This window comes from Boleophthalmus pectinirostris, unplaced genomic scaffold (genome assembly GCF_026225935.1).
Source record: "Boleophthalmus pectinirostris isolate CB_2022bp ecotype Guang Dong unplaced genomic scaffold, ASM2622593v1 HiC_scaffold_18, whole genome shotgun sequence".
In the NCBI taxonomy this organism is placed as follows: Eukaryota; Metazoa; Chordata; class Actinopteri; order Gobiiformes; family Gobiidae; genus Boleophthalmus; species Boleophthalmus pectinirostris.
Genome location: NW_026571133.1, coordinates 18,784,675 through 18,798,065, shown reverse-complemented (window position 1 = coordinate 18,798,065; position 13,391 = coordinate 18,784,675). Strand labels below are relative to the sequence as shown.

Below are 13,391 nucleotides of genomic sequence, written 5' to 3'. Positions count from 1 at the left end.
CTTACACAATGTTCTGAAGAGAGGCTTGGCCACTTAAAATCACTTCATTAGGTAAACTATTGTGGAGGCACAATGATGCCTTCAGGGTCCAGAAAGAACATAGGCTTTATGTAATCTATTGAAATGCCTCATCTGCAGTAACATAGAGTGCATACAGCCAAGTCACAAGTACTCGCTTTTATTACAGCAAATTGAAACATCAAACAGAAAAGCACATTACAGTTGACACATACTGAGGCAAGCATAAACACATCAACAAATGAATAAGTAAGCAAGCAAGCATGAAGTATGTTTTGATGCAATCCTTCAGGGCTATTTATTTAGTTTATCCTGTAATGGGTGGAGATTAGTCATGACTAAATCTTTTTCTGCTTTAAGCCAAAATGTCCATGTAACATTATGACTCATTTCTCATTATCTGAGGCTGTTAATTGGGTTTTTATTTTTATTTATTTAAGACATAAAAATGTCACTAAGTGTTGGTTTACAAAGGTAGCATCTGAAAGAACATCACTTAATCCTAAACATATTCCTCTCGATCTCTGAAGGATTTTCATGACCATAAACCAAGATTTCCATTTCCTAATCCCAGTGTGTTGTGTGTTATATTGTTGTATGGTGTACTGTCACATTACATTATGCAATAGGACAGAAAAGTGTCTAGGCATGCAGAGGGCAGTTATCATACTATAGCATGACAGATTGTGCATGAGCTGGTAGGCTGAATTTACATTGTGTGTGTGTGTGTGTGTGTATGTATATATATGTATGTATGTATGTATGTGTGTATATATATATGTGTATATATATATATATATATATATATTAGGGGTGTCAAATTATCGCGTTAATTGCGATTAATTAATTACAGTCATATTTAGCGCGTTATGTTTTTTAATCGGGTTAATCTAATTTTTAATCTCGAACTTTCGTGTTTCTGTATGTGAGTTTCTTTATTATAAAACCTGTTTTTATGTGTTGTTGGGACAACAACACACACACACACAAAACACATTTATACATTTTTTTATTTCGGTAATTCCACTCATTGCCGGAAAGCCACACAAAACGCGCGCAGTAAGAGCGATGTAAACGTCATGTTAATGTTGGCGGCATCAGTCGCACAATGGACGAGGTCGTAGAGCCAGTAGAACAGAGGCAGCATCTCACAGGTAAAAACACATTCGTGTCTTGGAAATTATTCTCCCGACGTGAAATATAAAAGAAAATAACAAATATAATATCGCCTGAAAACAACCTGCATAGACTCATGATGTCTGCACTACTGTCCTATAGTGACCTGCCACATGAGGGGACACGCACACAAACACACACAAACACACACAAACAAACACACAAACAAACACACACCTTCATCATCGTCATTACCCTGAGAACGCGCGGACCACGTTTTCTTCCGTAGACACTGCGCGGACATCGCTGTCCTCCCGTGCGCCGCGTGTGGATCGTGTTTTCTCGCGTACGCGGCGTAAACCGAGCTTCCTCCTGTGCGCCTCTAAACCAGAACTAACACCAAGACTAAAACCAGGACTAAACCAGGTCTAAACCAGGACTAAACCAGGACTAAACCAGGACTAAACCAGAACTAAAACCAGAACTAAAACCAGGTCTAAACCAGGTCTAAACCAGGACTAAACCAGGACTAAACCAGGACTAAAACCAGAACTAAAACCAGGTCTAAACCAGGACTAAACCAGGAGTAAACCAGGTCTAAACCAGGTCTAAACCAGGACTAACACCAGGACTAACACCAGGACTAAAACCAGGATTAACCCATTCCAGGACTAAACTAGGACTAAAGTAGGACTAAAGCAGGTCTAAACCAGGTCTAAACCAGGACTAAAACCAGTGATCTCATATATATTTCTCTATCAATAATATTTTTAATATGGTTAAGGAAAGACTGGACTTTTTATTGTCTTTAAGTAGACAAAAGTTCTTATGTTCAGATTTCCTCGTCTTTGCTACTTTACAGCAAACAGTTTCTTATTCATGGAGACTTGGGCTCAACAGCCAATTTGGAGAGATTTGTTAAACAATAAATTACTTTATAAAGTAACTTTTTAAAATCTATATCAGTCTTTTGATCTGCCACAATAATGTAATAATGAATTTAAATGAAAATACCTCAAATTGAAGGCTTTTCTCAGCAATTTTTAGGTGATATTAAAATGAGATTAATTAGATTAATTAATTACAAATCATAATTAATTAATCTCTCAAGTTTTTTAATCGCATGACAGCACTAATATATATATATATATATATATATATATATATATATATATATATATATATGTGTGTGTGTGTGTGTGTGTATATATGTATATATATATATATATTATATATATATATATGTATATATATATGTGTGTATGTGTGTGTGTGTGTGTGTGTGTGTGTGTGTGTTATATATATATATATATATATATATATATATATATATATATATATATATATATATATATATATATATATATATATTACACACACACATATATATTCTGTTCTAATGCATAATGTAATGTGACAATAATGTAAGCTACTGTGATCAATAACATAACATTTGTCTAAGTTTAAATCTAAGTTTAATTTTTGTTATAGTCCTGCATAACTGATTTCGGGCTGCTTACATGGCCCTATACACAACATAACAGTTTCTAACACAAAAGAAAAAAATGAAGTGGAGGGATTCAACCAAGCTGCACATAATCCATTGCACAAAATATGGTCTTTGTTCCAAGAAATGCAAAATATTTATTACATGTGGTTTCAGTGTGTTTTTCGGATTGACAAGAACAGCCATCATTATATCAGAAGTACCATTGGCAAAATAATCACAACAGATAACATATATGCATTTTTAATTCAACTGTTGTTTTTTTTTTTCTTTCTTCTTCACTTTGTAACATATCTTTGACCTGAGGTGTTTTAAAAGCAAATTCAATCTGACAGGCACACCCACCCATATAAATCTTTCTTGTTCACAAAAAAAGGTATAGTTGCTACAATTAGGCCTGTCATGATTATTACATCGACTTATGGTTCAATACATGACAGGTGGAACTGTAATCTTTGGGGGTCAATATTTATCGAGAGTACTTGTAATTTTTGGTTATTTTCTTTGCAGTGTGATAAGATTTAGCTGTAAAAAGTTTCATTATGAGCTAAAACTGTACAGTCTTATTACTAAAGTGTTGTATTTTACCATTTGCGCATTGCAGCTCAGTTTTTTTTTTAGTTTTTTTTTTAGCAATATTGTAGATGTAGAATACTTTTTTGGGGATAATTCTGCTTTATAGTTTGGTTTCAATATTATTGTTTATCATCTATATTTATTTCAGCAATATACTGTATATTATACTCCAAAATTTGTTATCGTGACAGGCCTAATCACAATGAGTTGAGGTTTGTAGTTCTTTTTGCCCTATGATGCTCTTATGTGCTGCGTGGGCTTTCAAAGCATATCCTAAATAACTTGACAAGAGACACAATGAGTTTATGCATCCATGCACAAGTTCAGACGGAAGCATACACCTTTTTGTAAACCAAGAGAGAGAGAAAGGAGGGGATAAAGCGAGGAAAATTAGAGTCAGGAGTTCTTTTATTCCCCCCTCAGAGGAATTCTAACGAAATGCAAAAGACACAGTTCCTTGCTCTTATCTCACTATTCACAGCTTTAGATGTTTTGTTCTGTTTTTCTGACCCTCTTTAGTTGTTTAATTCGAGGTTGCTGTTGACTGATGAAAAGGTATTCGGCACATTTGTGTTTGTATAACAACTTAATGCAGTCTGGATTACTGCTGACATAATCCATTGCTTCTCACTTTCAGTATTGGGCTCTTCTGAGAAAGTAGGTTAGCTTGATGTTATTAGGCTAAATATGGCAGAACATGGCGCAAATGTGTGTTGCAACTTGTAAGCTAATGGGTTTTTATGTGTTTTTGTTTTAGACGACAGTGCGTATCAGCGGGACCCCCCTGCCCCTGCCCCTCCCCCCTCGGCTCTGCTAGAGGAGCGCCGCAAGAGCCACATCCCGGAAGAGTTTGCCGGACTTCTCCATGGATCCTCTCCGGCCTGTGAGACCCCAGACACGCCTTACCACCTGTACAACCACAAACCTCGCAAGTACGCCTCCCAAGACCACCAGAGCACCTTCCTTCAAACGCCAGACTTTAGTATAGTTATCGGAGGTGGGCCCACGCAAATCTTCTCCAGGACAGACACACAGCTATCCCAACAAAAGGGTGCTACTGAGCCGAAGAAGCCACAGGTCGTGTACAGGACTATTTTTCACACACAGGTCAATCAGGATCAGGCTCGACCCAAAAACTGTGAGCACATAGACTCAACTCGGGGGTGGGCGACACTGGACCGCCCGCCCTCGTATTCATCCAATCAGAACGGAGAGTTGCTAGAGACCCTGGCTAAGGACGCTTCATCTGGGACTTGCACCCTAGGAAGGATGCGGTCCATGCCTCGTAGTGTGCTGGACCTGCAACTGTCCAAATCTCTGTCGAAATCGGACTCCAATCTAGTTGCAGTGACTCCAATTCAGGTAAGACTTTCACTGTATACCGAGCGGAACATTATACACAAAGTATCCGACTATGTGGGTTCACAAAGTAGCAAGCAGCATAGTACTTGTCCATATATTTATATATATAAAATGTTGAAACTTTATAGCAAAAAATAAGGTAAAACACATAACTTATACAAACATTTAACTCTCCAGAGCATTTTCACTTATCAGGCATATTTTTATATATTAAGATTTTGCTGTGCAACATAGAGAGCAGGAAATAAGATTACCAGTCAATTATATATCCTACTGATCTGAGACACAGAACAGCCGCCAAGAAACACACTGGAATACATTTCCTTAATGCATGTTTAATAAGTTATAAGCTTGATACATAGTCTGTTTGATAGGAAAAAAAAACATTTAATTAGGATCAAAGTGGTAGAGATGGGAGATCTTACTGCTTGTTTAAAGGTTTGCGTATATGGGCCACTTCCCGTCTGTTATTGATTAGTATTTACTGAAACACAAATGGTTTTGTCTTCTAAAGGAAGAGCACAGTTGGGGATCTGGCAGTCGGGGCCAGGGTGTGGAGAGCCCAAGCCCAGGTGACGGCACCACTCCGGTGGGAAGACTGGAGAGGACACCGTCCTTCACAGCCGAGTGGGAAGAGGTAAATGGACTTTTTTTTTAAATGAAATTTAAAATCAATCAAGTGGGTAAAAGATCAATAAAGGTGGTCAGAGGTTACTTTATATTTCAATACGAAACACATTTTATAGTATAGACCCTTAAAATATAATAGATTATTTTTTGTAGTAGATATAGTGGCTGATATGGGACAAATGGTTCCTCTAATTCAAGATGGTGCCACATTGATTTTTCTCAGTAGCCAGAACAGTGCTACTGGGTGTCGACCAGAAAGAGAGAAAAATAGTCATGAGGTGTAAGGCTCTGTGTTTTAGGCTCTGTTTGAGGCTCAGAGAGCACTAATAGAATCTCTTCTCTTTTTAAACACTTAAGTTGCACGCACATTTGTATCTGTTATTTCTATCCACATAGTCAAAATTTTCTGACTATCAGCAGATTTTTGCATATTATTTGTTTGTTTTCTTGGTTTTCCAGTTACACGAGGGCATGTTTTTGTCTATTCTAGAATAATTGGCTTTCATAATTTTATATGGGTCATTAATGTGAGTTGGAGGACATTACTCATTTGCATCCATGCATTCTTTTTTCTAATACTGTACATGTCTTGCCAAGGGTAATAAATTACCATATGGAGTTTCCCATAATTCCCAGCAATTAAGGTAACCTTTTCTGTTGAATTGCACAGCAGTTGGGGATGAGATAAGATGGCTTCAGGGAGATCTAGAAGTGATATATGGGCATCTAGGAAATACAAAACAAACTTGATCTATTTGTAGCATCAGTGATTCACTAGAGACACCTTGCAACAGTCAGTGTTCAGAGGATATCCAATCTTCCTCCTTATTGCCTATTCAGCGAATCAGCTGCTAACAGTTATGCTGTCAAAACATATATATTATATATTATATATTATATATCATATATTATTGTTTGTCAAACTGTGTATTAGGTTTTATATACAGTAAATCTTGTTGTAGAATTGCATTGCTGTGTGAGACAGTGAAATGTGCTCCGCTTATCATCATGTCACTTCTGTCATTTTTACACATCAGTTAATGTTCTGACAGGCTTTGCTTTGGCTTGTCTTTCTTCATTATGAAAATGAATCTGTTTTGAGATATGACCAGTATCTTTGTTATTTTATTTACACCATGCATTTGTTCTTGCTGTATTTCTATTGGTGATGGTACAGAACCATGTACAAATTACATTTATATTTTAATGTTTTAATTTATCTAATCTAAATATAAATATGGATATTTTTGACTAGGTTTCCTCTTCTGTCTATGCAAACCAATAAAATGAGTTAAATCAAGCATTTATTAAATGCATATACTAAATAAAAGCATTGTTAGTTATTTGTTAACAACAGTTTTTATTGTTTCTGCCCTGAATTAAAGGGCACTGTTATGGTCTGTTTGTTCGTAAACCCTGTTTGCATTTCTCAGACCTGCCATTTGAGACCAGCCCGTTTCCTGACCCATGGTTCAGTGCTGTTTTAAGCAGCCAAATGGCTATGCAGGCTACAGTGGAGAGGGTGGAAGGGGTCTGGGGGTTAGGGATGGTTGGTGCCCCCTCTGTACCTCATGTATAATGAGGGTACTTCAAACTCTGTCCAAACTAGTTTCCTCATTCATTTTTCTGAATTCCTTTCCCTGTCTGCTCCGCCATGCTTTTTCAATCCACAAGGGGATGACTGACATTCAGCTCACCATAATGATCATGTTATGTGACACTTGAATCCAGAAATAGGGGTTCAGCTTATTACTGGAAGTGTCTTTTTTGCACATGGTGTACACCTGTCTAACTATGCCCCTTTCTCCCTTTGTTTCAGATTGACAAAATTATGAGCTCTATTGGAGCTGGGATTGGCAGTGGGCTGGACATTAAAGAAGACACTTCAGGTAAATGCATGACTATTCACACAGTGTATATAATGTTATATAAAGTGTTACATACATCATCTTAATATATGTCATGAAATCTACAGTGGCATATGTTTTCTCCCTCAGTGCTTATTACTCACTCAATTTTCCCTGGAGTGACGTCTCATTTTTTCATCTGTTCAACATCATCTCTCGTCTATCATAGTAACACAATTATTTTTATATTTCTGAATACCTAGATCAATGCCATGTCTAACTCATGTCAAAATTAAATCTAAGCTAGGATTAAGTCAGAAGAGAAAAGAAACAATATACTATAATATTGTTTACCACCAGTAGGATCAGTATTAAATATTACACCACATGCGAGGCAGACTGCATTATGAGAATCCATGCTTTATATTATCTGTCAACAATGCCATTAGTTTCTCTCTATGTAATACATAAAAAATTTTACAAATTAAGGTATAGACATTGTTAAGTCGTGCTAGCACAGCAAATATGAGTGCATAATGAAAATAATTCCAGGCTGCATATCTTTTGCTATGCAAACCAACCTATCAGTGTTCGGTTAATTATTTAACCTGTTTGCCTGTGCACCTTGAATCTCTGTATATTTGCTGCCTTCACTCTCCTCTCTCACTACTCACGCCCCCATCCTCCATCCCTCTCCCTGTCTTGTTTCATTGGTGAATGCAAACGCCTCTGTTAACCATGGTTACCACAGTGAGGCATGCATCCACTTACAGCCAAAGACATTCGGACTTACCCACACGTTTACAGGGACTTGTGTGTGTGTTCTGGCTATGCCGTGTGTGTTAGTGGGAGGGAGCCAGGCTAGCAGACAAAGGAGCCAGTGCTGTTGTGATGTCTATTATCAGTCGACCAAGGCATATATATGTAGAGTGGGGTGAAGCTCCACACCACACGCGAGGCAGACAGAAACAAGTGAGAGAGTGAGCGGAGTGGGTGAGCGAGAGGGGATGCGCAGGGGAGAGAGAAGAGAGGCTGCAGGAGCATACAGATGAGAGTGGGAGTAGTTGATAAAGAGAAAGTACAGCGCATGCATGTCTCTCTCTCTTTCTCTCTCTTTCTCTCTCTTTCTCTCCCTTTCTCTCTCTCTTTCTGTCTCTCTCTCTCTCTCTCTCTCTCTGTCTCACACACACTCGAGGGAGCAGCCAAGCGAGCGCAACAGCTGAAAAGGAAAGCAGCTGCTGCACACCGACAACACGGCAGCTCGGGGATCTATACCTCTGCTCCAGCTCTGAGCATCGCGCGCAGGATTTTACCCCCAGGACGAAAGCAGCGTGTGTGGATACAACTTAAGCCGGTTTCCCCGTCTGTGGATTTAGTAGACCTTGCAGCTCTTGCATGCTGGACCTTCCCATCTTCACCATGCTTTTAGCCTAGCCTCTCCTCTCTGGTCTTTCTCCTCACCTGTCCCCCAGCCCCTCCCCTCTTAACCCTCCTCCTGCTGCCTTGCACAAAGACTCCTTGGAAGCATGGCGGGCTCTTTCGACAGTCACTTTGCCCGTCACAACATGATGTGGCAGTGCCAGTTGTCTCAGCCGGACTGCCGCTGTTACCGCGTGGACGGTTACTCCCTACTCAAGCGTTTGCCTCTCCACCCCCTCATAGGTCCCCGCTGCCCGCTCCAGTCCGTGGGCCAGTGGCTTGACTCCATTGGTCTGGTCCAATATGAAAACCACCTGCTGGCCAATGGCTTCGACAATGTGCAATTTATGGTGAGTATTTCTACAACAAATGCTTGTCTGTCACACCTTCTTTTTTTCTTTCTCTAACACATCATAATTTGTCACTGTGTCTTGTTCATGATAATATCCAATCAAACTTCCTCCTCCTCTCTTTCTCTCCATCTCTGCCTCTCCCCACTGATGCCATGTGAGGTCCTCCTACGCCACTTATCCTCTTCAGAAAAATCTCCTTCAATATCTCACTGCAGATGTACATGACCACTGCAGTCAAAATGTTTCCTTATACACCAATCACACTGCATCTAGCGCATCTTTTAGTGCCTTTGCCTTTAATTACTCCATGGCAACCACCTGTAGCCTCTGGATTGGGAAGAAGGCGAATCCATGGTCTCATTCCAGGTTTTGTGTGACGTAACAAGAGGAACCATTCAGAGATTTACGCATTTAACAGGCTTTGATGTAGGTGGAGGTGCATTGGAGAGAGATTCTCGCTGTAGATGCAATTGGGACTTTTTAAATAGATTTACATATGTCTGATTTTGATGTAATATTTTAACAGCCGGTTGACTGAATATGCTTTATCAGTACAAACAAGGATGCAAGGAAATGTCTCTTTAGCTAGCACACAGATCAACCAAGAGATTTATATGTAGAGCAAGGTGAAGCACCACACCGTAAAATATGAAACCTAGTCTCACAATCGGAGCTTCTTAACAATACAATCTTGACATAAGGCTACACGGGCATATATGTAGGAGGTTCATATGCCATTATGTATGTTTGCAAGTGCAGTTTCAAATCTACGGTCTGATCCTGGTTTTACTGGTTACCGTAGCAACCAGTAGAAATCACAGCTTCTGAGTCTGGCTCGTGTTGTGTGCCCTCAACACGTGGTCAGTGTGTTCAGATGCCGTTCACACCATATTTCCCTGTGAAACATGTCACTCAAACTGGGTTGTCTATGAAGTGTAGGAGGCATCATTACGCCTGCTGCTACTACTACTGTAAAAAAACTGTATTCCTTGCTTAATCTTTAGTCTTTAGTTTTACCCCTTTGTGCTCCTTGTAAAGAGCAGAAATCAATAAACCTTTATTGGCGAAACAATGAGCAGACAAGTGACAAATGAGGCTAGCCCACAGAATAATGACCTAAAAGTACTATAGTGAAAAGTCTAAAATGTGTTTGCTTTGTTGACCTTTAACATGGAAAAGAAAATAATTGTTATTATTGTTCAAGCTACTAGCATAAATCAAGTTGAAAAGGTGAACTGGTCTTTAGCATCAATACTTATTAATGCAACAACTTTTATCAGTTTTACTCTGTCACTGTTGTCCCTGATAAATAAACTAAACTAAACTCATGTGAAATCCTTCAGATTGGCTCCAACAGAGTCTCTGTTGTTCAAGAATTAATTTGACCTTCTCCACTTTTCCGCCTTGTGTTTCAATTACACTATGTCCTATTATTGTCTTGCAAAAATTATACTTTGATTGCTCCTCTTACTCTGAGGTTCCCTGCTTAGATCAGCACATACCGTCATGTCCTCAAGCAAGACACTGACACCCACCTTATAGTAGAAGCAGTTTTGTGTGCATGTGCGTGTGTGTGTGTGTGTGAGTGAGTGATTGGTGGTCAATGGGATAGATGAAACAGACTGGCTGCCTGCTTCCGTCAGTCCATTCTAAGGCAGCTGTATCTACAGAAGTATCTTATCACCACCGAGTCTGGAGTGAATGAATAATGACCACAGTGGAGTGTTCATCATCATTATTACAGAGGTCTAGACTAGATAAGACAGAACTGTGTCAAAATAAACAGTGCATTACAATCCAGTTTGTATTTTGGACTGCATTTTAGACATGTAAGCAATATACATGCTTTTCCAAGTTTCAACTACTACCTGGGCCAAGGATTCTTAAGAAATCAATCATTTCTTAAAAGAAGCTAATGTCAAAGTTAGGGTCTCAAGTTAATTCAGAGAAATGGTTTGTTACAATTAGGGGTGTCAAATTATCGCGTTCATTGCGATTAATTAATTACAGTCATATTTAGCGTGTTATGTTTTTTAATCGCGTTAATCTCATTTTTAATCTCTAACTTTACTGTTTCTGTATGTGAGTTGCTTTATTATAAAATCTGTTTTTATGTGTTTTTGGGACAACAACACACACACACACAAAAAAACAAACACATTTATAATTTTTTTTTATTTCGGTAATTCCACTCATTGCCGGAAAGCCACACAAAACGCGCACAGTAAGAGCGATGTAAACGTCATGTTAACGTTGGCGGCGTCAGTCGCACAATGGACGAGGTCGAAGAGCCAGTAGAACAGAGGCAGCAGTGCACAGGTAAAAACGCATTCGTGTCTTGAAAATTATTCTCCCGACGTGAAATATAAAAGAAAATAACAAATATAAAATCGCCTACAACTTAAATGTCACTGGTGAAAACAACCTGCATAGGCTCATGATGTCTGCACTACTGTCCTATAGTGACCTGCCACATGAGGGGACACACACACAAACACACACAAACAAACACACACAAACACAAACAAACACAAACAAACACACACACAAACACACACCTTCATCATCGTCATCAACCTGAAAACGCGCGGACCACGTTTCCTTCCGTAGTTACTGCGCGGACACCGCTGTCCTCCCATGCGCTGCGTACGTTTTCTCGCGTACGCTGCGTAAACCGCGCTTCCTCCTGTGCGCCTCTAAACCAGAACTAACACCAAGACTAAAACCGGGACTAAACCAGGACTAAACCAGGTCTAAACCAGGTCTAAACCAGGACTAAACCAGGACTAAACCAGAACTAAAACCAGAACTAAAACCAGGTCTAAACCAGGACTAAACCAGAACTAAAACCAGGTCTAAACCAGGACTAAACCAGGACTAAACCAGGACTAAACCAGAACTGAAACCAGAACTAAAACCAGGTCTAAACCAGGACTAAACCAGGACTAAACCAGAACTAACACCAGGACTAAAACCAGGACTAACCCATTCCAGGACTAAACTAGGACTAAAGCAGGTCTAAACCAGGACTAAAACCAGGACTAAAACCAGTGATCTCATATATAAAGCATTTCTCTATCAATAATATTTTTAATATGGTTAAGGAAAGACTGGACTTTTTATTGTCTTTAAGTAGACAAAAGTTATTTTGTTCAGATTTCCTCGTCTTTGCTACTTTACAGCAAACAGTTTCTTATTCATGGAGACTTGGGCTCAACAGCCAATTTGAAGAGAACAAACAAGAACAACATTTGCAGGATGCGGTTGCTACATTCATGTAGTTTTAAAAAGCATGACAATATCAAATAATCCAAAGTATTCAAATTACGTTACTCACTTTAAGTAATTAAATGGATTAAGTTACAAACTACATTTTGGGATATGAAATCTGTAATCTGTAGCGGAATACATTTTAAAAGTAACCTTCTCAACACTGCAGATTAGTAACAGTAATAATAATGATGATACTGTGGAATGTAAGTGACTGCATCTGTTAAAGTTTGTTAAACAATAAATGACTTTATAAAGTCACTTTTTTTTTGTTCTATATCAGTCTTTTGATCTGCCACAATAATGTAATAATGAATTTAAATGAAAATACCTCAAATTTAAGGCTTTTCTCAGCAATCTTTAGGTGAAATTAAAAAGAGATTAATTAGATTAATTAATTACAGATCATAATTAATTAATCTCTCAATTTTTTTAATCACATGACAGCACTAGTTACAATTACCTCATCTGGCCAATGAGATGATATGGTGTAAACTGTATAGGATTCTTATCTTGGTCCAATCTACAGTTCCTGCCCACGTACTTCAACAACTGATAGAGGTCAAGTGTTTCTGGAGTGATGGACAAGTGAAAAGAGGTGACTCAGTTGTCATAGAGACCATCATTTTGTGAAGGACATTGGAAAATAACATTGTTATTAACATGTTATATAACATGTGTATAAATATGTTATACACATGGGACTGAAGGAAAGAGTGGAAATAGGATTTGAGAAAAGCTGTTTAATCTCTCAAGTGTAAATGAAGTAAAATCAAAGTAGCATGTTTCTGTACTTCAGCATGTTCGCTATGACATTTGATGTTTTCAAAGATGTGGTACAACATTTACACCTACTAGTCCATGAGAACTATTGCACAGTGAATTAGTTTGGATTAGACTTGGCTAGTCTAGACAGTCACAATGGACTGTTTCAAGAAGTATAATACAGATGTTATTCATTTATTTGTCAGTATCAGGCTGTATAGGCATTGTTTGCTTGTGACTTGGAGTGTATTGCCCAAGAACACAACAAAAGAACAAGTTCCCAGCTTTAAGATAATCAACCCCCTTTTGGTAAGGCAAGGCAAGTTTATTTGTATAGCACAATTTGTACACAAAGTAATTAAAGTGCTTTACAAAATAAGAAATACATAAAAATCACAATACAATCTAACAAAAACATAAATAATCATCATAATCATAATCATCATAGTTCACTCTTAACTCTGAGAGTATGTGTGTAGGACTACACACAGACAAGTTGTCATCATACACTTTACAGTGTGTATGATT

General features: G+C 38.4%; 1 protein-coding gene across 6 annotated transcripts in view; it reads left to right on the top strand.

The window, feature by feature from the left end:
* anks1b (ankyrin repeat and sterile alpha motif domain containing 1B) overlaps positions 1-13,391 on the top strand; it is a 167,278-nt gene that overhangs the window by 110,684 nt on the left and 43,203 nt on the right. For 5 of the 6 annotated variants that reach the window (XM_055153440.1, XM_055153438.1, XM_055153436.1 and 2 more), the window contains 4 exons: positions 3,975-4,579; positions 5,094-5,216; positions 7,029-7,098; positions 8,719-8,825. In XM_055153440.1, coding sequence (XP_055009415.1) covers positions 3,975-4,579; positions 5,094-5,216; positions 7,029-7,098; positions 8,719-8,825 — 905 coding nt within the window. Of the gene's footprint in view, positions 1-3,974; positions 4,580-5,093; positions 5,217-7,028; positions 7,099-8,621; positions 8,826-13,391 lie in introns of those variants that run through there. The other variant, XM_055153442.1, reaches the window with a different exon arrangement.